This window comes from Oryzias latipes, chromosome 23 (assembly GCF_053564925.1).
Source record: "Oryzias latipes strain Hd-rR chromosome 23, Olatipes_Hd-rR_3.1".
Lineage (NCBI taxonomy): Eukaryota > Metazoa > Chordata > Actinopteri > Beloniformes > Adrianichthyidae > Oryzias > Oryzias latipes.
This window is the reverse complement of record NC_136259.1, coordinates 12,206,095-12,228,823: the sequence shown is the minus strand read 5'-3', so window position 1 is coordinate 12,228,823 and position 22,729 is coordinate 12,206,095. Positions and strand designations below refer to the sequence as shown.

The 22,729-nt window shown below is 42.5% G+C and overlaps 1 protein-coding gene across 1 annotated transcript in view; it reads right to left on the bottom strand.

Annotated features, from left to right (window-relative positions):
• Positions 1-855: 855 nt before the first annotated feature.
• Positions 856-22,729, bottom strand: part of zdhhc17 (zDHHC palmitoyltransferase 17) — a 39,933-nt gene continuing 18,059 nt past the window's right edge. The window contains exons 2-17 of the mRNA XM_004082978.4: positions 20,765-20,868; positions 20,028-20,150; positions 18,344-18,421; positions 17,438-17,582; positions 15,483-15,547; positions 14,925-15,087; positions 13,114-13,239; positions 9,623-9,765; positions 9,231-9,331; positions 7,432-7,556; positions 7,300-7,362; positions 7,126-7,219; positions 4,239-4,322; positions 4,003-4,160; positions 2,808-2,902; positions 856-2,728 (exon numbers count right to left, since the gene is read on the bottom strand). Of these exons, the coding sequence (XP_004083026.1) occupies positions 2,590-2,728; positions 2,808-2,902; positions 4,003-4,160; positions 4,239-4,322; positions 7,126-7,219; positions 7,300-7,362; positions 7,432-7,556; positions 9,231-9,331; positions 9,623-9,765; positions 13,114-13,239; positions 14,925-15,087; positions 15,483-15,547; positions 17,438-17,582; positions 18,344-18,421; positions 20,028-20,150; positions 20,765-20,868 (1,806 nt within the window). The 3' untranslated portion in view covers positions 856-2,589. The remainder of the gene's footprint in view (positions 2,729-2,807; positions 2,903-4,002; positions 4,161-4,238; positions 4,323-7,125; positions 7,220-7,299; positions 7,363-7,431; positions 7,557-9,230; positions 9,332-9,622; positions 9,766-13,113; positions 13,240-14,924; positions 15,088-15,482; positions 15,548-17,437; positions 17,583-18,343; positions 18,422-20,027; positions 20,151-20,764; positions 20,869-22,729) is intronic.

Sequence of the window (22,729 nt, the reverse complement as noted above, 5' to 3'; positions counted from 1 at the left end):
AAGAGACGACAACATGATGGTTTCACGACGCTTTCCATCTGCAGAATGAACTGATTAGCTTTACATGCTTAACCTGTGGAATCAGGGTCTAACTATGCGCCATTTGGCTTCATCTGCAGTGGAATCGATTCCTAATAAATTCTTTAACTTTTTGTTCACACTGAGCTGTTAGGTCCACAGCTAAACTCATTTCATCATTTTATAATAACTCACCTGAAGTGTGAAGAAGCAGATCAAGGTCATGGAGCGGTCCAGCCAGTCTCAAAAACCTCTGGAGAAGCTGAAGCTCAGAGTTGCTAAGCAACGGCCACCAAATCTGAATAATTTGATATTTGCAAAGAAGCAGTTGAGTAGAAACCTGCTCAACTTTGAGAACAACCTGATAATGAGGGGTACTAAGTCTTTCCGGCAAGAGGGTTTAAATACTTATTTCCCCTCAATGAAATGCAAATAAATGTATATGAATTCTTGATTTTCCATCTCTCTTTTCAGATGAACCTCACATCAGGACGACAGACTGTCATTTTATTTTATGTGGGCAAACCTACAGAATCAAATACTTCTTTACTCCGCTGCATGTTTGTGGAAGATAGAAATCTATCTGGAGCTTTAATGGGTTTCTAGTCCGTTTTTTAGTTTAACTGGAACATCTTCTTTTCTTTACTGTTCTGCCTCTTTTTTCTGAACTTCCAGACACTTCAGAGGTTTTTCTCAGATCATGCAGCTTTAAATCAGTCTTCCATGGTTCCACCGCCTCCCAGGATCTTTTTTCCTTTGGCTTCATCTCCCTGAAGCTTTTAACAACAGAGTAGGAAGACGCGCTCCACATAAGGACAGGAAAAAGAAGCGGCCCGATTCCATTTGACTATTTGATTCTTTATTATTAAAACTGAACCATGCCCATATGTTTACATCTGAAGTGGAGTTACAGTGGCGTGTGGAGGTGGGCAGGGAGGCACTGGACATGATTAAGTGCTTTCCTTTTCTTTCTCACACGGGGGGTCAGAGGGGGCTCAAACCGCTGGAAGAACCAGTGCGTCCGACCTGGAGTTCTCTGTAAGAAAGCTGATATGAAACAGTCGTCACCAGTTTGAGAGAACCCACAGCTGCTGCGCTGCCCAGGTGATTGAACCTCCTGTCCCTAAATCTTTTGCATCAGCACATTTCCACCTAGACAGAAAAACAACAAAAAACTGCAGTTCTGAAGTATGCTGCTTTACAGTTTTTACATCCAGTGGTAAAGCAAAGCCTTCTGCGTTTGACCCAGAAATGAGGGGGGAAAAAAACAACATTTAAATATGTGGACACACTGGGATGTAAGACATTAAAACTGGCAACCGGAAGGACCACTTCCATAAAAACACAAACACAACCAGGCGATCAAAAACCCCCAAAGTCCTCGGAAATACATAACATTCACTATATACAGACAGATGGCTAGCCATTGCCATGGCGACCAGAGGTCCCAAGCATCATACATGCAGTGGAGTTTGTTGGCGGGAAGAAATGTCAGGTACATGGGGGGGAGGGGGTATTAAAATGCCAATGGACAGCAGGGTGGAACATCACTAAAAGCTACAAACATACAGACAAAAGTCACTCCAATTCTTTCCTGTTTCCTTCAGAATAAAAACACTTTGGACTAACACTGATGAAAGAAAACCCAACCCCCTTAGAGAGTATATGTATATACAGTCTCCTCTTCCTCCCTCCTTTCTGACTAAAACCATCAGTGCAACGTCAGACACCAAACAAAAATAAGACTTTACAGCTTCTGCAGAGAGCAGACATGGAATGAGGCTCTACTGAACATCCTCCTGCTGCTCGGAATAAATACCCCCGCTGTCCCCGCCCCCCGCCCTCTCAGGCAGCCAGTCCTGTGCATAAAATCCTACTCAGCTAAAACCACATGTAAAAAGAGATGGACCGTTTAATTACTTTATCTATAAATAGCTTTCAAATAAATAAACTGCATCACATTGTCTGTTGGCCGCGGCGTCGTGTTTACAGCTGTTCCTGCTGAAGGATCCACAGAAAAAGCTCTGCAGGTGAGGCGCAGCGCAACTCCAGAGGCTCCGCCTCCAACGCTGTCCTCTGACAGTTCCCCGTCTTCATGGTGCAAAATCCTTTACAAAGACATTCTCTCCTTCCGTCACACTTCTGTGCCTCGCCCTGCTCATCGCCGAGACCTCCCGGACCCGTCAGGTATGCACAACAGCAGAAATGTTACGTTGAGGTGGGGAGGGTGGGGGCTGTCCCACTCCTGTCACACACAGGACTGCCCCCTCTCCCGATCTCCTCTCCTTTGATGTTTGGCAGCAACAAACCGTCCAAAAGCTCTGAGGAGAGGAGTCGGGTGGGTCTGAGTAACAGTATTAGTAATAGCTTGAGAGATGAAGGTGAACAGAATGGGCGAGGTGGTGTTGCCCCCGTTACTGCATGCTCGTCCTGGTGGGTTTCTTTTTGATCGGTGAAGGCAAGATGGTTTCACCAAGAACAAACGCAAAAAAAGAAGCAAGCGCTCCAGAGATGGCTCAGATCTGAACGGGGAGCTCCTTTCCCACATCCAGACGCTCTCCACAGCCTCCTCTACACTAGCTGGTAGCCTGAGCCGGACGTCTGGTCGTACTCTATTGTGTACTGCGTGGTCCAGTCCACCGTCACGGGTCGGATCAGGCCGCAGCAACGGATCTCAAAGAAGTCAACGAGGTTTCTGAAGCAGCCATGACTGCAGGGGACAAAGGTGACAGGTGAGCGGGTCGGGTTCCCACCAGAACCAGCGGCCCAGACACTCCAATGACACTTACTTGAAGGGGCTCTCGATGGATGTAGCCGTGACCTTAAAGTGCTTGTATCTGCGCGCGTTCATCCTCTCATTGGTGGTGATTCCCAATGCGGCAATCTGCAGGAAAAACGTCACAAGCCTGAGACAACGAGGTGGTGTGTGTGTGTGTGTCAGAAATCACAACAAAAATGCTTTTATTTTTACTCTAAAGGAGCAGGAAGAAGAAAGCATTCTGATTGTGTTGCAGATAGATGCATAGTTTTTTAGTAATATCTGCTCATTTGAACAGCTTCTTCTCGTAAATTTCTGAATGTTTGAGGGCAAATGGTTCTGCTCAGCTTCATGCAGAAGTCTTCCTGAATGTTCAGAAGGACTACAGCAGATCAGATGGCCCAACTGGAGCAGAACGGCCACTGTAGCCGTAGAGTTAGATAAGCTAATTCTTCTCTAAGAGTTCTGGTACATCGTCTGTCCTTCCTTCATGTAGATTTCCCTGAGGTTTCTTCTTTTTTTTTCCTGAATACGGTTTTTTAGGAGTTTCTCCTTATGGAGAAGGAGGGTCAAAGGGCAGGGATGACCACTTTAGCTTACTCTGTTTAGTTTAGTTTAGCCATTACATATTGAATTCTATGACCGATCTTATGTTTTTGTACTATTGCTGGTGTGAAGCCCATTGTGACAACGTTGTAATATTGGGCTATCTAAATAAAACTGAACTGAATTGAATTGAACAGAGAGCCATGGAGAAACATGAAGCTACGATGAGACACAGCAACTCTTTGAAATGTGGTTGGATGAATGCAGGATCATTAAAACAACTTTTATTGTGATACACGTTGCTTTTCACAGTTTTTCCGACAACCTATATGTCATAAAAATTTATCAGAGTAAATTTCTTATCCATCATCTCCTCAGTAACCGTCTTGCAGCACGCCTCCACCGAAACAAAGTAAAGTGTTGTAACTGAGACAGGCATTAAAAATTGGTCAGCGAAATATAAACTTTGAATCAGTGAACTATCCTGACAAGGACCGCAAAGCGCAGGACTTCCATAACTTCTGCCCTTGTAATTACTAGCCAATGACTGAAGAGATCTTTAGTCACGTGGTTTTGTTTACAAAACTGGACTTCTACTCTGGACCAACAGATTTTTCCGGTCTGAATACACCCTTACTTGTAAGTCAGCTGAAACTGAGCTGATAGTCAGGGCGCCATACCTGGTAGAGTTGGCACATGATGAGAACTGCCACCCACATGAAGTGGAAGATGCTGTTGAGGAACATCCAGAAGATCCAGGGCGAGCAGGAGGCGATCTGCGTCAGGTACAGCCAAAATCCATCCTTGGCGTAGGTGGTGGCACAGTGAACCCTCCAGTCTGGGGGAGGGAAAAGCACATCAACCAAAGAGGTGGAAATAGAGGCTCTATTGGGACTCTCGGGGGTGGGCGTCTTACACGAGATGCAGCCGTATATCATCCAGCAGATCATGCAGAGCAGGAAGAACAGGTAAGCCATGAAGTAGCGGTGATTCCCGCTTCCTGCAGCCAGACACAAAAGTCCTGTTAACATCACCTCAACTACTGGCATCAATGAAAACAAGTAGAGACCTGCAACGTCCTCCGCATTAACCATCTGAACAAACCGGAAAATAGAGGTAACAAGTTACAGAAATGAAGATATATCCATGAGATTCAAGTTGTGGGAAAGGTGGAGTCAAGAAGAAGAGACTTCTATGACCCTTAGAAACCAACAGGTCCTATCCCATTGGTTAACAGGGTTCAGTTCTTTTAAAAAAATACTAGGATGTATAAAGGTTCAGGCATAAAGGTTACAGATGACATCATGAGATTATTTGAAACAGAAAAAAATAACTAAAAGTGGATGACTTAGAATTCATTGAGGTGTAAAGCTTGTGCTGAATTTTATGCTGAGAAGTAAATGAGTAGTAGGGAAAATGGATTTTTAAACACACTAAAGTGGTTTAACCCTTATGTGGTGTTCGGGTCTGTGGGACCCGTTTTCATTTTTTATCAAAAGAAAAATGATACAATTAATTAATTTTTCAAACTCAGACTCACTGGCCTTGGCTCATTTTCTGTGAAGAACATATATCAGAATACATTTTTAATGACCACACACCGTATACCCCCCCAACACATTTCTATTACATATAAGATGTTCGGGTCCACTGGACCCAGGGCTAATAGAAGTGTGGAAATTGATGTTTTTATGTACCTACACTCTGTCCTCCACCTGTCTGGGCCTGTGGGTGTGTGTGGGTGTGTGTGTGTGTGTGTGTGACCAGTGAGAAAGAGAGAGAGAGAGTGGCAGAGAGAGAAAGATTCACTGTAAATGTGAGTTCTGTTTCTGCACCTGCGGTTCCCGCACAAGGTTGCAACATTGTTAGAATAATTCAAGCATCAACTCTGTTTGCTCTCGTTCTCCCGCACATTTGATCATTTGACTTGCTTACGGGAATCTTTAATATCTCACATAGCAGATAAAGATCTGCTACAAATTGGAGGCGGGACACTATAAATATAGCTTTGCCAGTGTGGTTTCTTATCACAACTGATCAAAATGGCCAAAAGACTTTCTGCGCAGAGGGCCCTGGAATTGATATTAGAAGAGAGAGACGTTTTTGAGGATGATGTAGAGGGAGACGATTCAGAAGAGGAGGTTTCAGAATTGGAGGATCACATTTCTGAAAATTCAGAGTCTGACAGTGACTCTGAAGAAGATGATTAGATTGGGGCGGCCGTGGAGCAGCGGTAGGGTGGTCGACCCCTGATCGTAATATTGCAGGTTCAATTCCCGCCTTGCAGGCCCATGAGTCAAAGTGTCCTTGGGCAAGACACTGAACCCCACCTTGCCTCTGGTGGTAGGCGGGCGCCTGTGTTTGGCAGCGGAGCCGCCACCAGTGTCTGAATGTGTGAGTGAATGTGTGTGTGACTGGGTGAATGGGTCCGTGACTGTAAAGCGCTTTGTCCTTGTAGGAAGAAAGGCGCTATATAAGTATAAGCCATACCATTTAGATTGAGCATCAGCCAGTTCCAAAACAAAGCCATCAGCCAGGACCAGGCTGTCAGCAGCCAGGACCATGTGTTGTAAAGGCTAGTGGCTAGAAGGCCATGGGGCTGATGTGTTGTCTTGACAATAGGTTTACTCTGTGTTCAGCTTGTGTTGTGCACCTGAATGGGTTCAGTTTCTGTGTTCAAATAAATAAAAGTTAGTAGTTTTGAAAACCATTGCTTCACTTGAAAATTTGTTTCCAATCATATCTTGATTTTAATTGATTTTCTTTATCACGTTTTAAATAATGAGTTATGAATGTGATCTAACAAAGGTAAAGGGCAAATATTAACCAAATAAACTGATTGTAATTGGATGAGGTAAACATCTGTCGAGTATTTTAACATCAAAGTGTTTGATTGTGAGGCATTAAAAACCACAACATGCAACGGGTCCACCAGACCCACGAACACTGGCTGAGTAACAACAATATGAACACCACACAAGGGTTAAAGGAATGAGAGTTTCCTTTTGGGTTCAGGACGTTCTGCAACAAGACTTTGACCACAAAGGCGCAAAATTATAGATGATTTTGCCGCTTTGTAAGGACGTTTTGAGGTACAATCCAGATGTTTGTTTGGGGTATAGAAATGCTCTAAATGTGTAGGAAATGCAGACTGAGGAGAACAAAGACTTCCTCCACAAACACCCGTTTGCCTCTGTTCGTTGTTTTCCTGCAGACATATCTCTTTGGGGACATCCATGGTTGGGTTTGTGCCAAAAAGGTGAAGTTGGAATGCAGTTAACACCGTCATGATGATCAGGGCAGATCACTGTAACCCTTCTCTGGATCGGTCATGCCGCTCTCTTCTTCCATAAAAGGTGATCTGCTGTGTGTTGAGCAGTTTAGATGCTTTTTTAAAAATGTAGATTTCCCACGAATGACGGGGTTGATGCTCTGTCTGCAGGACATCACTTTGTTCAGACGGTTTCCTCACTTTCATGCTCCGTCCTGAACACAGGAAGTGCTGCAAACAGCGGCACTCCTTCCTTCCTCTGCTGTCTCCAGTCTGCTGCTAGCCAGCAGTCCTCATCATGCTTCCTTCCACCTGTAGCCCGCCTGCTTTTCATGAAGCGTCGCTTCCGGTTTCAGTTTTGTTTCTTCATTTTTATTGTTTCAAGCTTTTTGATGTATAGCTTTTAAGCTGTGGCGCTTCGTTTAACTGTGAGACGCTGCTTCATAAGCAGAATTAGTTCTGTTGTTTGTGTGGCCTCCCATGCTCAGTGCAACACACAGTTTGTCCTGCAGAGGCAGTGGCGGGCACGTACCCACACAGTTCCCCACCCAGGGGCAGTGGTGGTCGAACTTGGCGATGCAGCGGTTGCAGACAGCGCAGTGTTTGGAGCGGACAGGTTTCCGTATCTGTAAGGAGAAATGAGGTTTTTACATCCTCTGTGCTAATCTCCACTTCAGCTTCAAGCGTGCGTGAGAAAAGGCTTTACCAAGCAGGTGCTGCAGAATATGCTCAAATCCAGGCTGCCCGTCTCTGCAAGCTCCACTATCGTCTGCCAGGAAACACACAAATCAGTCTAGGCCCTGTTGAGGCTGGACTGACCCACAGTGACGTACATTACCTTTTTCTTTTGCTCCTCTGATGCTTTGATAATTCCTGGATCTGACTTCCAGGATTTTCCAAAGTTGTAGAACAAAACCAGGGAGTTGATGAGGAAGGGAACGTGGACCGTGGCGAAGGGCAGATGTGCAGAGAGGTCAAGGCAGAAGTTGTCTTTTTCATCAGAAGGAGCTGCAGCTCCTCACAAAAATCATCCATCTAAAGGATGTGTCCCACAGCCACTACGTTCATTTTGCACATATTGAACATGAAAATTGGTCATATGTGAATATACGTGGAAAAAAGGGAGAAACATTGTGGTCTTTACATGAAATTTTCACAGATGTATCACGAATGAACCACGTTAAAACCAACGAATAAACCACGCAAAAAACACGTAAATTAACGTAGAATAGGACCCATGCATGATTATTGCGCTTTTTATATGCAATTCATTAGTGATTTGTGCATCAGTTACATTATTTGAACGTGATACATGCACTGTATAAGTGATATAAAAGGTATTCATTGGTGGTACATGTCTGAAAGGTCTGTTAGACATAAGAGGAAGGGTCGTGGAAAGACAAAAATTTGCGTATGCATCTCACAAAAATCACGCACAGTTTACGTAAAAAAATGCATATAAACTAAGTCAAATATGCATAAACTGCATAATTCTCAACCGACCACAAATATTTAATAGCTCAAAACTAAATTCACATAAAGACCAGTCAGCCCAAACCCTCGGCGACCATTTGTGCACATTGAGGAATGACGAAGGCAAGAAAAACTAATGAACGACATATCACGCATGGATCTTGAAAGACTGAAACTTCATACATGGAAAATATGCAAAATGTACGTAGTTGCTGTGTGACAATAACAAACAGAAGCTCAAACAGAAGATTGTCTTATTCCAAACATAAATAGGTTCCTGACAAAGTTGACTCAACAGAAAAATCTAAAACGTCACAAAGATCCAGTTTCTTCAAAAAAAAAAAAAAAAAAAAAAAAGGATGTGAAGGTTCTGTCGTTTAAGGAACAAAAAGGCTCTTTCTAAAGAGGGAAGCTACTAAAGAAGCTTAAACACAACACAAAGAAGGAGTAGTGTAAAAGCAGATTGTTACGAGCCATTAACCCAGATTGGGATAACAGAAGAACTGAAAGTTAAACCGCTTGAAAGCTGCTGACGTTTATCCCTTCAACTCCGGGGCTTTAGCTCCAGTCTCTACATTCTTTCAATTACCATAACTCTTTAAACGTTCACGTGATTAACGTCATTACAGCAGGAGAATCAGCTGATTCTCTGCGATCATGTAAACGTTCCAAGAGTTACAATATGTCAAAGAGTGTTATTTAGGCATCTCTGGTGTCAAAGGGTTAATGTTCACGGGATCTTTTTAGGTGCAAGTATAAAGAACTTCTAGACAGAAAACATTTAAGGATTTTGCTTTGGTGTGAACAAAGACCGACTTGCCTGTGTAATAGGCTAGAGGTTGTCAAACTTCAACATGGAAGTCGAGGGTTGACCCGAGCTCAACCTGAAGACGGCTTTCAGGTTTGTGACAAAAAGGATGTTTCATATCAGTTTTCCTCAAATAATTACATCTGTCTGTGAAACACACAGAATCTGTAGCCAATGGACTTTCAGGAACCACAGTTTGAAACCTTGATTTACAAGTAAACCATACGGGATTAGACACAGAAATGGACAGAGAGAGAGAGAAGGATCACGCGACTACTTCACACCATCATAAGCTTGTGCTTTTTGGCTGTAAATCTTGATCTGTTCATGGAAACCTTTGCTGCTAAAAAGGATATCATTCCAGAACCAGTAGAACCAAGTGGCGTACATCCAGAACTTTGTTGCCAGGTAGATTCCCAGAGGGAGAGCACTGTGCATGGAGTGATCGAAAAAAGCCCTGCAAAGACAAGACGGTTGAACAATTACAAGCACCCCTTCTTTAGCCGTGCCTCTGAGCATTATTTCACTTCAGCATTTCCACCCCTCCTCACTCCTGCAGATGGAAGAGCCTGCAGCTAAAGCTCAAAAGAAGTCAAAAGCAGACACCGCTGCGAAGGGAAAAGCTTTCTGTGCTTTTTTTCTAAAAGTGACATGAAGGAAAGGGGCCGCTCATGTGAACATGCTCTGTTAAAACACATTCATAAGAACAGAGGAGAGGGTTCATGTTCATGTTCCCAGTGGGACGTACTTGGAGAGGAACTGCACGGCCACCCAGACGCCGGCGTACATGACGCTCTTGATGAGCCACGAGTCGATGTCCAGGTCAGCGATGAAGCCCACCAGCCACACGACCACAAACGGTGTTCCCAGCATCACTTTCTGTCTGAACTCCTGCACAGCAGAGCGGACAGATAAAAGCACTGCTCCCCCCGTTAGACTTGACACTTCTACAGCTCTCACTACCCATTCTGTCTGTATTGACACTGAGACAGAGACGACAGAAATAGAAGGAAAACATGAATGAAGACAACATTGTTTCTCAGGTAGAATTTAGCTATTTTTATTTTTTGACGGCTAGAAGCACTGTGTGAAACCAGAACACGGTCCAAAAATGAAAAAGATGCCGAACTGATCATCAAGCTAAAGCTGCACGGGAGCAGGAGTTTAGACTTAGTCCATGAGACATGCAGGACGGGACAGGTGGCAGGCTCAGAATTACCACCAAACCTGTTCTTCAGGGAAACTTTTGAATAACAAAAAATCTTGTACATCATGTATTAAAAAAACCTTAGAAAGTGAATATTTAAGTTAAAGAAGCAGAAATATGTCATTATAGGACATTTTGATATGTTGTATTCTTGAAAGAAATGAAATAGAAATCAAATAATTGTAACAGAAGGCAGATAAAAACTTGTTTTTGAAGGACAGAAATGATTCTTTTGTCGCTTTTTCTACAAATGCCTTCATTGTTCCGAGAGTTTTTATATAAGTGATTACATCGTCTGGACAAAGACAAAAACTGGCATCAATAGGATTGAATGTAGGCTTGTTTTGTTTTTCATTAGGTCTTGAAAGTCCACTGTAGAGGTTTTCTGTTGTTATGATAAGGAAAAGGGAAACCCATTGTTCTGCTCACACTTCTTGTCAGATGGTTTTGCTCAGAATCAAACACACAAAAAAGGGACATTTTGGGGAAAGAATAAGGTGACTTTTTAAAGGTTCCTTCACAACTTCAACCGGATCAGTTCTGGCGAGACTCTCCTGGGAATGTGCAGGTAAAAGAAAAGCCTGACCAGAGCAGATGAGGTGACACGGTGTGTTTGTTTGGTGTAATCATTCATGTTTTCAATCAAAGCTCTGCGTTGCTCTGCTTCAGCGTTCAGGGGGCTAATGAACCGATGAAGCTGCATGTCTAAAGACAGACGTATGCTAATGAAAGGCTGCTTTGGTTTGAACACTCAGTAACATGTAGCAGACAGAAGAGAACAGAAAAAACACATGCCCCAGTCCTTTAAAGACCCACTCCAACGAAAAACTGTGTTTCTTCTGTTTTTCTCATAATGGAGGACATGTATAAAAGAATTTAAGATTAAAACTGCATTTCTGAGTATTTCTTTATTTAAATCGCATTGGATGAGAAGTAGATGAAAAGCGGATATTTAAAAAGCTCTGACTTATGACCCAGCTACTGCCGTGGGCGGGCCAAAGTCTGGCTTTCTCCACTCCAATTCTAAATCCTTCACTTGCAGACAAATAGATCCATGTACATTTTCATTTTCCTCGTCTGATCTGCCATCTGGTTCTAAACTCTGCTGTTGGATAGCTACCTTTTTGCTACGCTAATTTTAGCTTGGCCTTGTGAGGTGCTTGTTGCTCGGTGGAAAAAGGCATGCTAGGAAATTAGCGCGACTAACTTCTGCGCCAACAGTCACAACCGAAAAGCAAATTTCTAATGAACTCCTGCAGCTCTGCAGACAATAATGTATCAAAAACATCAAAAGTCTTTTGATTTTAGCCAAAAATGGCATCATTATAATCAAAAGATTGCTTTGACATTAGAAACGTCTACATTGGACTCTACTCATCATTTATTAGCAACAGCATAACGATGTTATTAAAAAGAATTCACAGACTTATTGTACTTTAAAAATATTGAAATGACTTCAAATGCACACATTCATTTGTATATTTAGTTTTAAACATATTGTTGCGGACTGAGTTTAACTTGGCTGTTGGCCGTGTTATAAGTTCTGGAGTTCATTAAACGCATCAAGCAGAGATCTGATTGGCCCTCAGTTCTGTCGCTCAGGTGGTTGTTAGGTAGTTTGGACCAATGGGGTTCAGCTATGGGCCGAATAAGGGAAATGGGAGGGCTGACGAGGCAGGAGCGAATATAAAGTTGGGAGAAGCGCTCTCGCCTCGGCGGGAGAGATTCAGGAGTTGCTGAATTAATTGTACGGCGTTTGTTGCGGTCTGCAGTAACCAGAATAAAGAACCTTAAAAGAGGTTAAGTCTCCGTGCCTCAGTGTGGGAAAGGGACGCTACATTATTGTATGGCTCTTTCAAAATTACATTCAAAAATATGTGCCGTTTATGGCTCTCTTGGCCAAAAAGGTTCCCGACCCCTGCTCTAGCGTGTTTATAAACGTGTGATTTATGCTGACGGCTTCTCTATCCCATTTCTGTTTTTCTGCTGACATCTTCCAGGCTTTCCTTCAAACTGTTCCTCCATGAGGAAGTGAGGTGTTCCTCAGACTCATTCAGGGCTGAGTTTCTCCACATCATCTTAACCTAACCAAAACGTTCACAGGCTTCTCTTTTAATTTAACCTAACTGAGCAAACATCCCACCTCCCTGCATAAAGCCCGAGCCTTGCTTTATCCATGACATAAAAATGAATACATGTAAAACAGAAGCAGGAGCAATCTAAAATCAACAAGACATGGAGCTCTATTCAGTCTACATGCAAACAGCTAAGTATACAGCATCCAACATGAACCACAACATTAGCAGCCCTTGTTGATGCAAATATCTATAAATGCGTATCCTCTTCAGTCTGAGTTTCAGCAGATCATCTTAGCCACATCAAAAAGGCAAAAAGCACTCAGACTAGATATTTGCTCCGGTCAGCCTCTAATGTTGTGTCGGTTACCTGCCATATCTGATGAAAAGTGTGCAAAAGTGAAAAGATGGAGCAGAATTAGATCAAAGCAGAACTTTTATGAGAAATATTCAACATCAAGTTGAAACATTCACAAGCAGAAGTGCACTTTTGTTTGGACTGAGAAGTCAGTTTTCACCAAACTGTTCAGAAAAGACAGAGGGGGCTGGTAAAACCCCAGTGGCTCAGAGTTGGCTTCAGTTTCCCGGTGCTTGTTTCAGTGAATGGAAGGAGGGGGGTGTCATAAATACACCCTTCTTCCTGTGGGTCTGGCTCCACAGAAAATACGGACTAACTCGACATGCTGTGACAGTCAACAGTGCAGAAAGGCTTTCAGTCTGGAAGGCTGGTCCCAGCATGCCTGACTGACGAAGGAGGGCTTTGTCAATGGAATTCCACTCTTTTTATACAGTACTTTTCCATTATTGTCAGGATTTTCACCCTCTAATCCACTTTCCCAGCATGTGAAGCAGGTTTTCCGCCATTGTTTAACCTGGGAGTGAGTGTCTGATCAGTAGAACCAGGCAGTGATCTTTGTTCTGTGGGGCTCTGGTTGGAGGAGTGCTGAGTATTTGTACCTTATCCATCTTCAGTCTCTTAAGATAGGACGGACTGTCGTAGCCTTTGGCCTGCCGTGCCTCCTGTAGGTGGTTGATCATCCACACATTCTTCCTTTGCTTAGCAAGGTCCAGTGGTGTTTCGCCCTAAACATGAAAACCCAAAGAAAACCATCAGACTGCTGTGTACTTGAAGATGACCTTCAGAACATGTGATGTCACTCTCATGCTATGATGGTCCTGTGGAGAGGCTCAAGAGGCTGATAAACACCACAGTTTCCTCTGGTTTTCCACACGAGGCTCTCAGGAAAGAAAAAAAAAGACCAAAGCAGACCAATCGCCTGGAAAAATCCCAGTTTCAAATAGAACATTTACCCGACCAAGACGGGGTAGTAATTTTGGAAAAGACAACTGTCTAGTGCTGCTAACCCTCTGACAGAGTAAAATGTGTATGGTCCTCCTGTACATTTGCAAGGTAAAACATTGTTCAGGTTTTTCGGGATTTTCGCTGTGGCCTGTTTTTATTGCCCCTCTTTATAAATGGCATAAATGGCATTTCCTCGCTTTACTTCCCTTCTCTTTGACTGAACCTCAAGAGAACAGAGGTCCTCGCTTTTAAGAAGACGGGAGTTCACTCTTTTGGTCCTTACCTGAGATGAGAGTTCATACTTTCTAACAAAGTGGACCATCAAAGAAACTGAACTTCAATGTGGATCAAACCTGACAGTGTGAATGCGACCCGCTTTCACACGAGTACTGTTCAGCAAAAGGGTCAATTCTGCAAAAGTTTACACCTGAATCCAAATTAATTTACTTCCACAGTTAAAACATACTTAGGAGTTAGGAGCACTAACCAAAAAGGTAAATAAAGGAGAAAAAACTCCAGATACTCCTGCCAGTGCAACCAGCATTAAGTACCTCCACCTCCTCACTTTTACATTTACCAACGAAATCATTGCCAACTTTTTCTGCAAGATCAGCAGTTCCCACTCTGCGCTAAGGCTTTCTGCTTTATTTCTATTGAAAACAGTGAAATGAAAAGTGAACTTATGTGTTTCAAGACCCACCATGTTTTTGGTGGAATTTTTCTGATAATAGAGGAGATCTATTAAGAAAATAAAGATTTGTACTGCATTTCTGTGTATTTCTTTATTCTTTATTCAAATCGTTGTGAATCAGCAGATCAAAAGATCGTATTTGTGGCCTAGAAAAAAATACTGAAAGGGCTGGGAGCTCCCTTCTTGGCCCCATTCTGATCATCCACCTTCAGACAAATAGATCCATGAATGTCTTTGTTTTCCTCGTCTGAGCTGGAATCTGGATCTAAACTGTACGGTTGGAAAGCTCTTATATTATTCGCCATTTTTGTTTTACCGCTAATGATAGGTTGGGGGGTGTGAGGGGCTGGAAGCCAGCAGGAGGGATTGTAAACTGAGAGTTCTTAGCAATAGGGAGGGAATATGGGGGGGGGGTTGCGCAGCGCTAACAGTCCTGCCTACACCTCAGAGGTGAATTTTTAATGAAGTGCTGCTGCTCTGCAGAAACTATGTCCTAGAAAACGACAGTTTTTTTTAAGATGCTGGCTAAAAACAACAATCATCATTAAAAGACCACTGGGAACCCTTTGAAGTGGATCAAAAGATGATCGGAGTGGGACTTTAACTTCCATTTAAAGTTTGTTTTTTTCAAATCCTTGTATTGACTTGAATGTTTTTTAAAAACCTACAAAATCCTGCAGGAGCTAAAATGATGTGAACTCAAGAAAAAACTACACTTGCTGAAGCACAGGAAGACAAGACGCCTTCAGACGAGATTTAAAGAAAACACCTTACTTTAATGTTCTGTGCATCAACGTTAGCATTGGCGTCCAGCAGCAGGCTGATGACGGTGGTGTTGCCGGCCAGCACGGCCCAGTGCAGCGCTGTGTTCTTGTGATATTTGTCCCCCAGGTTGACAGAGACGTTGAAGGTCAGGAGCAGACGTGTGGGATCCACACTGTGACACAGAGAACCACTGGGTCAAACTGCAGACGATCCTGCCAACAGGTCTGCAGCTTTCTATCTAACACAAGTCTAATTTTTTACAAAAGTCAATAAATGGCATTTATTTTCCTCAAAAAACACAGTTTGACAGTTTTTAGGATCGTTCTCATGATTCACGCTTTATTTACAAATTTGCATCAATTGGACAGTTGATTCTGTAATCTAGTACTCAAATTTCTCATGACGGCGTAAGGAAAAGAAGGAGGGCTTTCTGGAAGGATATCATGTTTCAGGTCTTAAAGTCCAATCTAACGTATGGTTGTTTTCTTCAGTGTGGAGGCAACATCGTGCTTAAGCCTTACTTCCCTCCAGTCTAGACATGCCGTCATTCTACGTGCAGAAGAATACCTGTGTGTTCTGTAGGCCGCCCACATCAGAGGAGTCATGCCGTTCTGATCCATCATATCCACATCCTGTGAACAGGAAAGACTCCTAAGGCCACTCAAAGAAACTCTGCATTGGGGATAAACAGCTCCTGAGCGCCCCCTTATGGAGAGCATGGGTAAGACCTGTACTCCAGTGTTTGACCCTTGTGCTATCCTAGGCATTTTAACATTGGGAGTAGGGTCATCTAGACCCACTAGACAGTGCGCTAAACCTTTTTTCTTCAATGATTTGTGATCTTCACTGGTGTCCATGGATTACATGAAATCTTTCCACCTTTATCCACCTTTGTCATGGTAGGGAGAACACGACAATGTAAGGGTGGGGTCATATAAGATAGCACAAGGGTTAAACATCTGTTGAGTTCTTTTTTTGCATATAAAACTGAGTTAGTGTGTGTGTTTGTAGTTCGCTTGCTAACAAAATGTAGGACTGGAGGTAGAGCCTTTAGCCATCAAGTCTGTTGTACGGAACACGGTAAGCTCCCAGCTCATGTAAGAGAGGCCGACACAGTTTCTACATTCAAGGTTAGGCTTAAAACATTCTTCTTTGGACAGGCTTATTGCCAGACTAGCTAGTAATCAGATAATATTTAACTTACTGTTAACCTGTTTAAATTAAACGTAACAATAACAAATAGTTCATAATCGGCTGCTAAAAGTTTGAAGCTGGGAAAAGTACGGTGCACTGGGGTTTTGTCCTCTATTCTCATCTACTTCTAGTCTCCTTCTCTCCTCTATTCTTGATCATTTATTTATCATCTAGTTCTCCATGCCTCTGTTTGGTGCAGTGTGATTCATGTACTCTCTCCCACTCCCCTCCAGGTGCTTCCAGACTCCAGTTGGCTTGTCCGTGCTCCTGTACCTGACTGCGCACCTCGTCTCTACTACTGCTCCAACACTTGGCTGTGGATCCTGCCTCTGGCTCGTCTCGTACCTCAAGCCGTCCCCCATTTGGATTAAGCTCATCTGCTGGACTATTTAGATATATAGTTGTAGAGTTGGATAAGTTAATTCTTCTCGAAGAGTTCTGGTACATCGCCTGTCCGTCCTGTAGGAGGATCCCTCCTTCATGTGGGCACCCCTGAGGTTTCTTCTTTTTTTCTGAAATCTGTTTTTTTATGAGTTTTTACTTACAGCGAAGAAGGGTCTAAAGAAAAAAAACTTCCTAGTTGAATGACTGTCAAAATGAAGAAGAAGAAAAAACAAACTGCTTGGTTTTATGTTTACTTGACAATTACAGGTACGAAGCCCATTGAGAAGGCTGTTGTTGTGATTTTGGGCTATAAAAAAATAAAATTGAATTGAATAGTTCTGATGTTTACAGCGTAAAGTTTTTACGTCATTTTCGTTTTATTGTGACTTAATTACACTTGAAGTGGATAAATATTATTTGACACAAAGGTAACATTCTCACTTTTCACTCAAAAAAACTTAAATATTCGATCTGATCTACCATATTTATACATTTTTCATGTTTAAATTTAAAACTGTGGTTTGTATTTATTGTTATTTTTATAAGCTGTTGTTTTTTTTACCTTTCTTAATGGATCTGATGCTTTTGTCCGTGTCTTTTGCTGTGAAGCAGTCAAAGTTACTGACAGTTTTAAAAGACACGACCAGGACTTTTATGCATTTAAAAAGAAAATCTTCATTATTTTGGGGGCTGATGGCACTTTTATCCATTTATTAAGTTTGAATAGATTTATGACATTTTTTTACAATTAAAATTAACTTCACAGAGGGTTTGTTGAACAAAGCAAATACATGTCAGACTTGTTGCTAACCTGAAATGACCCTGACAAGCACCAACCAACAGAAATGTTCTGTTCCAAGTGTGTTTCCTTTCATTAAAACAGCATTCAAACTTCATTTTTCACTTTCATGTCCTCAAAGAGATGCTGCTTGAGTTTTCCTCACCTGCCCCTTGGCAATAAGGTAAGCCACAATTGAGGTGTGGCCAAACTGAGCTGCCAAATGGATGCAGCTGCATCCCTCACCATCGATCAGCGACGGGTCTGCGCCATATTTCATGAGCTGCACAACCATGGAGAGATGGCCTTGTCTGCAAAAAAGGAAAACCGTAAATCACACGGACGGCAGAGGACTCAGCAGAACAAAACCTTAGAGTGTCATGCTGCTGTGGATGGACTGAGATAAAGCTAAAGTCTCTGAATCCCACTGTCACACCCACCTGAAGTTGTAGTACCTGAGACCAGTTTACCCATGAACCTCTACGTTTTGATCCAGAAAGGTGGACTTTCAGCTGTGCCCTTTACTGATGTCCTTTATGTAAATAGAAAATGTGACCGATAATCTAGTACAGCATCAAGTCATAACCATGGTAGCCTTGAGGTCCCAAGAGTGCAAGAAAAATAGGTAAGCAAGCAAAAGTGAAAGTGATTAATGATTGTTTAGCTTCAGTTTCGTCCTGAAGACCCTAACTCTTTCAGAAATACTACACAGGAAAAGACATGATCTTGGTGAGTTCCCCGATCTGAATGGATGTTTTTTAAACTAAGACTGAATAGAAAACACATTTCTTTGTTGAATTTCAGAAACTAGAGCAGCTCTTAGGTCAGGAGTTCCTTCAGAGGTCACAGACAGGTGGAGAGCGACACAGGACCTGTTGTTAAATTCATCAATAATTCAACAGGAGAGTGTCGTGCACCCCCCACCCACACCATGAGCACCAATGAGAGCTTGGTTGGTAGGTTCTGTGTCCTCTTCGTACACATTGCCGTCTACACAAAATAATTCAGATCACAATCTGATGGAGTAGATAGAGACAGAAGTTCTGAGGGCTTCACTAAACTGCTCAGTTACCTGGTGGCCCAGTGCAGAGGTGTGGAGTTGAGGTCTCCTCCTAGCTGGTCGACAATGGCTCCCTTTGAGATATAGTATCTGTGAGCACAAACACCATAGTTTGGTGACTTTCCCAATTTCCCAAAAGCACACTTGTTGTTTTGGCTCCACTGGAAAGCAGCTTTCTGTCACACTTGCATGAACGTCTGCACGCAACAGCGCTCAGCAGACAAAAGCAAATGTGCAGGCTACAGGCTGCACATGCACAGTGAGCAGTCTTCTAAAAAAGTTACATTTCAAATACCTTAATAATAATGAGCAATTGAACAGTTGACATTGAATCTTTAGAAACACCTTTTTTAATGAATGTCCTATGAATTAATTTTGTTGTATTTATTCGACACCTTGTAAAGTCCGCTCCGTGTAAATATTGTCTGACTTAAACCAGGTGGTCGCATTCTGGCCACACATACTATGCTTATTAGCATAGTATGAGGGTCAAAGCGTAAGGCAAGGCAGAGAGCCCTCCCTCTTGCGTTGCACGAGGTCTCCCCTCTTTCTTACACACGCGGCACATGGTTTCAGCACATACACATCCTCATTCTACAACACATGTTTCAATGTGAGCACACGCAGTAGTAGACAGTTGCGGCTTATGTATGTACAATATGTTTTATCTTTTAAAATTTAATGGGTGCGGCTTGTAATCAGGTGCGCACTATAGCGCGGAAATTACGGTATCTCTATGGTTTTGATTTTGGCAATGTTTTTTAGATGGTAAAATGCTTCTGATATTACTGACTTGAAATGGCTGTTAAGGTTCAGGTCAGAGTCCATGATTACTCTTGGGTTTCTGACTTGATTTAAAGGTTTTAGAGACGGAGAGTGAAAGTAACTGCTGATACTTTCTCTTTGTTTCTGTTGAACAAAGACGATGACTTCAGTCTTGTCTGAGTTTAGCTGGAGAAAGTTGTTTTGCATCAAAGCACTGACCTGTGGGATGCAACAACTGAGTGAATCCCCTGGCTCATATTCACCTGCTATCAATGACACATAGATCTGAGTATCATCTGCATAGTTGTGATAAGATATGCCATTACTGCAAATTAACAGCGTAGTTAGTGTAACAACAGCACTATCTCCAAATCAACACTTCCTATTAAACTTTTTGTTGCTGCTGTAAGCCCAGCTGGTTTATCCTCCAGTTCTGTCTGGATCCTGTTAAAAATCAACCCGCTGCTTCATTAGCCAAACGCTACACGGACAAAAATTAACAAAACGTTTTTGTTTGTTTGGGGGGTGGTTAGGAGTCGCGTGTATACGCTTGTAAATTTTGCCTGTGGATGGCAGAGGAGGAGCATTATAAATATTCACCAAAAGGAGGGCTGAAAAACATGACTAATATTCACCATATGGCAAGCAGAGTTCTAAATTTTACTTGCCAAACTGAAAAAAATGCTCGAAATTGTCAACTGACAAGTGTTAATTTTGGCCCCTGAGCACAGTATGGATCTCCAAAGTCCTGTTATGAGAAGAAAGAAACTAGAGAGATAAGAAGCTTTTTGTTCTCCATAGAAGACAGTCAATTCAATGAGACACCATCTGTGACTGACGGTTGTTCAACTTGATGCAGATTTATTGCACATAAACCCTTGTGAAGGAGCGAAGAAATGCAGCCCACCAAAGCAGACCTGTGATTACTCACTTGACTAGGTCTATTCTGTTGTTAATGGCAGCCCAGTGGAGGAGCGTGACGTTTTCTTTGTCTGGCTGCCGAACGTCGAAGCCCGCCTCCACCAGCTCCCGGCAGCGCTCGAAGATCCCGTACCTGCAACAGAGGTCAGAGGTGTCACTCTCCTCCATCATAGTGGACACTTGCATACAACACTAAACACTTTAGTCTAAAAACAACAGCTCAGCCTGAAAGCTTCAACAGACAACTTTCTGATAAAAAAAAGGGGCTTTTGGTGTAATTTTTTACATGTTCTTGGGGAATTTGTCTAGGACTGATGGAGGACATAGATAAAGAAAATTAAGATTGAAACTCCATTTCTGAGTATTTCTTTACTCAAATTGTTGGGAATGACGATGGGAACAGACGAAATAAATGAAGTTTAAAAAGGATCGCATTTGCGATGTAAAAAGTATGGGGGGGGCTCCCTGCTCCAGCTGCAGACGTCTGAGTAAGGGGCTGTGAGCTAGCAGGAGAGTGTAAACTAAGAGATGATAAGAAAAAAGCGCAGGATTACTCCCTGCCAACAACCCCGCTCACTACTCAGAGGAGAATTTTAATAAACTGAAAGTTTGTCCTAGAAACACTAAAAACGGCATATTTAGAATTAAAAGATCACTGGGAATGCTTTAAAAACAGATCCAAAGATGATCGGAAGCGAGACTTAAACCACAATCCGCAAAGAACAGCTGTATCCACAATACACTCACTGTGTGGCTTTGACGATGTCCCAGGTACTGTAATCGTCCACATGGTTCTTACGGCTGACATTCTCACTGAAGCCGTGGTTGTAGTGAGTCTGGGGTTTGATTTCCTGAACAGCAAAGACAGGAAAGATTGTTAGAAACTGAGGTTCAGAGATTTATTGGAACTTGAACGGATCAGGATACTGCTCGTTTAGAAGTTGAGGCCCCACACTGATGAGGTGACTGTAGAACTGAGTAACAGCCACTCTCATCTACAGCAGTGCAGCAAGAAAAGAGCTCATCCAGACATCTGTTTTGAAGCGGGCTGCCAACATTATGGAAGTTTACCCTACAAGCAATGTGCGCATCACAAGCTACAAATTTTTGTATGCAACTCATAAAAATCACGCACAATTGCTTAAGATTTACGTAATAATTGCTAATAAACAAGGTAAATTACCCATAAACTGCGTAATTCTCAACTGACCAAAAATGTTGAACAGCTCAAAACATAATTCACGAAAAGACCCATCAGCCGACACCCTCGACGGGCATCTGTGCACATTGACAAATGAACGCAAGAAACACATAAGAATTTCATATGTGGAAAATGTGCAGAATGTACACAGCCTTAACATAACGAAATATGTTTTTGCCAAAAAGCTCAGTTTGGCCTTTTCTGGCAATAAAAAATGAAATATGGGCTTTTAAAAATAATTCCTTCTCCAAAAATAGCATAAATTTAAAGCTTATTTCTAGAAATTTTGTGGTAAAAATTTCCACAAAGAAAAAAAAAAAAGACTCATCTCATGATAAGGACTGTCCTGTTGTTCTGGATATTTAATAACTGATGTATTACACTGTTATAACAGACGGAATAATTGAGGCCATGTATGATGCAAATGCCTGTTACCCGACTGTAATGCACAGGCACACACATTCATTAAGGCAAAGTTGAACATAATGTTGTGATTATGTGGCGGCCCTTCGTCTCAGTCACTAATGTTGTTGCTGAGTCACTCACAATCAATCACCTTCCATAAAACAACCACAGACCCAAATTCATCCTTATCAACCAAAAACAGGAGACCCATCTGGTAAAGCAAAGGCCCCCACCTCCTCAACTTTTTGCCTGCAAAGTTTTTTTTTAACTTGTCCTGTCCAACAGCTGGGCAGGCAGATGAGAACTGAGGGGCTCTTGTGTTGGACATATTTTTTGCCTGCAAAGTTGGGTGTGAGTAGATCTCATCACTGACACCACAGGCACATGATGGAAGAAAAAAACCCGAGAAGCTCCACAGGACAATCAGCAGAAAAGCACTAATTCCAATTTCCAGGATCGATTCAGATTTTCAACTTTTGGAGTGCTGTCTTGTGGTACACACAATATGTTTTTGCTGCATCTGACGTGACACCTTTTTGAAACTTTAAACACAGATAAGCACAAAAAATGTCAAACGTTTTCCTCGGTGGTGCTGTTGGAAGGTATGGGCTAGGGCTGTGACGATAACCGCATCACCGCGGTGATGAGGTCATTAACGCAATTTTTTTACTTTTTGCATATGGTGCGTGTTTGGAACTATAATAAACACATTAAACGCATTAATCTTTGCTTATGATTTACTTTTTCTGCTAGTCCTGTGTTCAGACTTTCCTTCATTCTTTCAGATTGTTGTCTCCTTTTCTCCCACCGCGCGTGCTCTCACTGTCTGCCTCTGCGCTGCACGTGGCACGCGGCTCCCTTTACAGTTGCACAAACAGGCGCGCGCTTTCAGAAGCACACATCCTCATTCTACAACAGAAGTTTCCGTCTCGCAAGGAAATACGATAAATTCATTGCTTTCTAATTGTTAATTTCCATTGTATTCATTTCCGTTATAAGCTGCGTGCGTTCTTAAGTGCGGGACACGGCCGCTGTAGGTACCGGATGTTCTCGGGTTGCCGGATGTTCTCGGGGTCCTTCAGGGTCCTTCAAATTAGTTATATCAC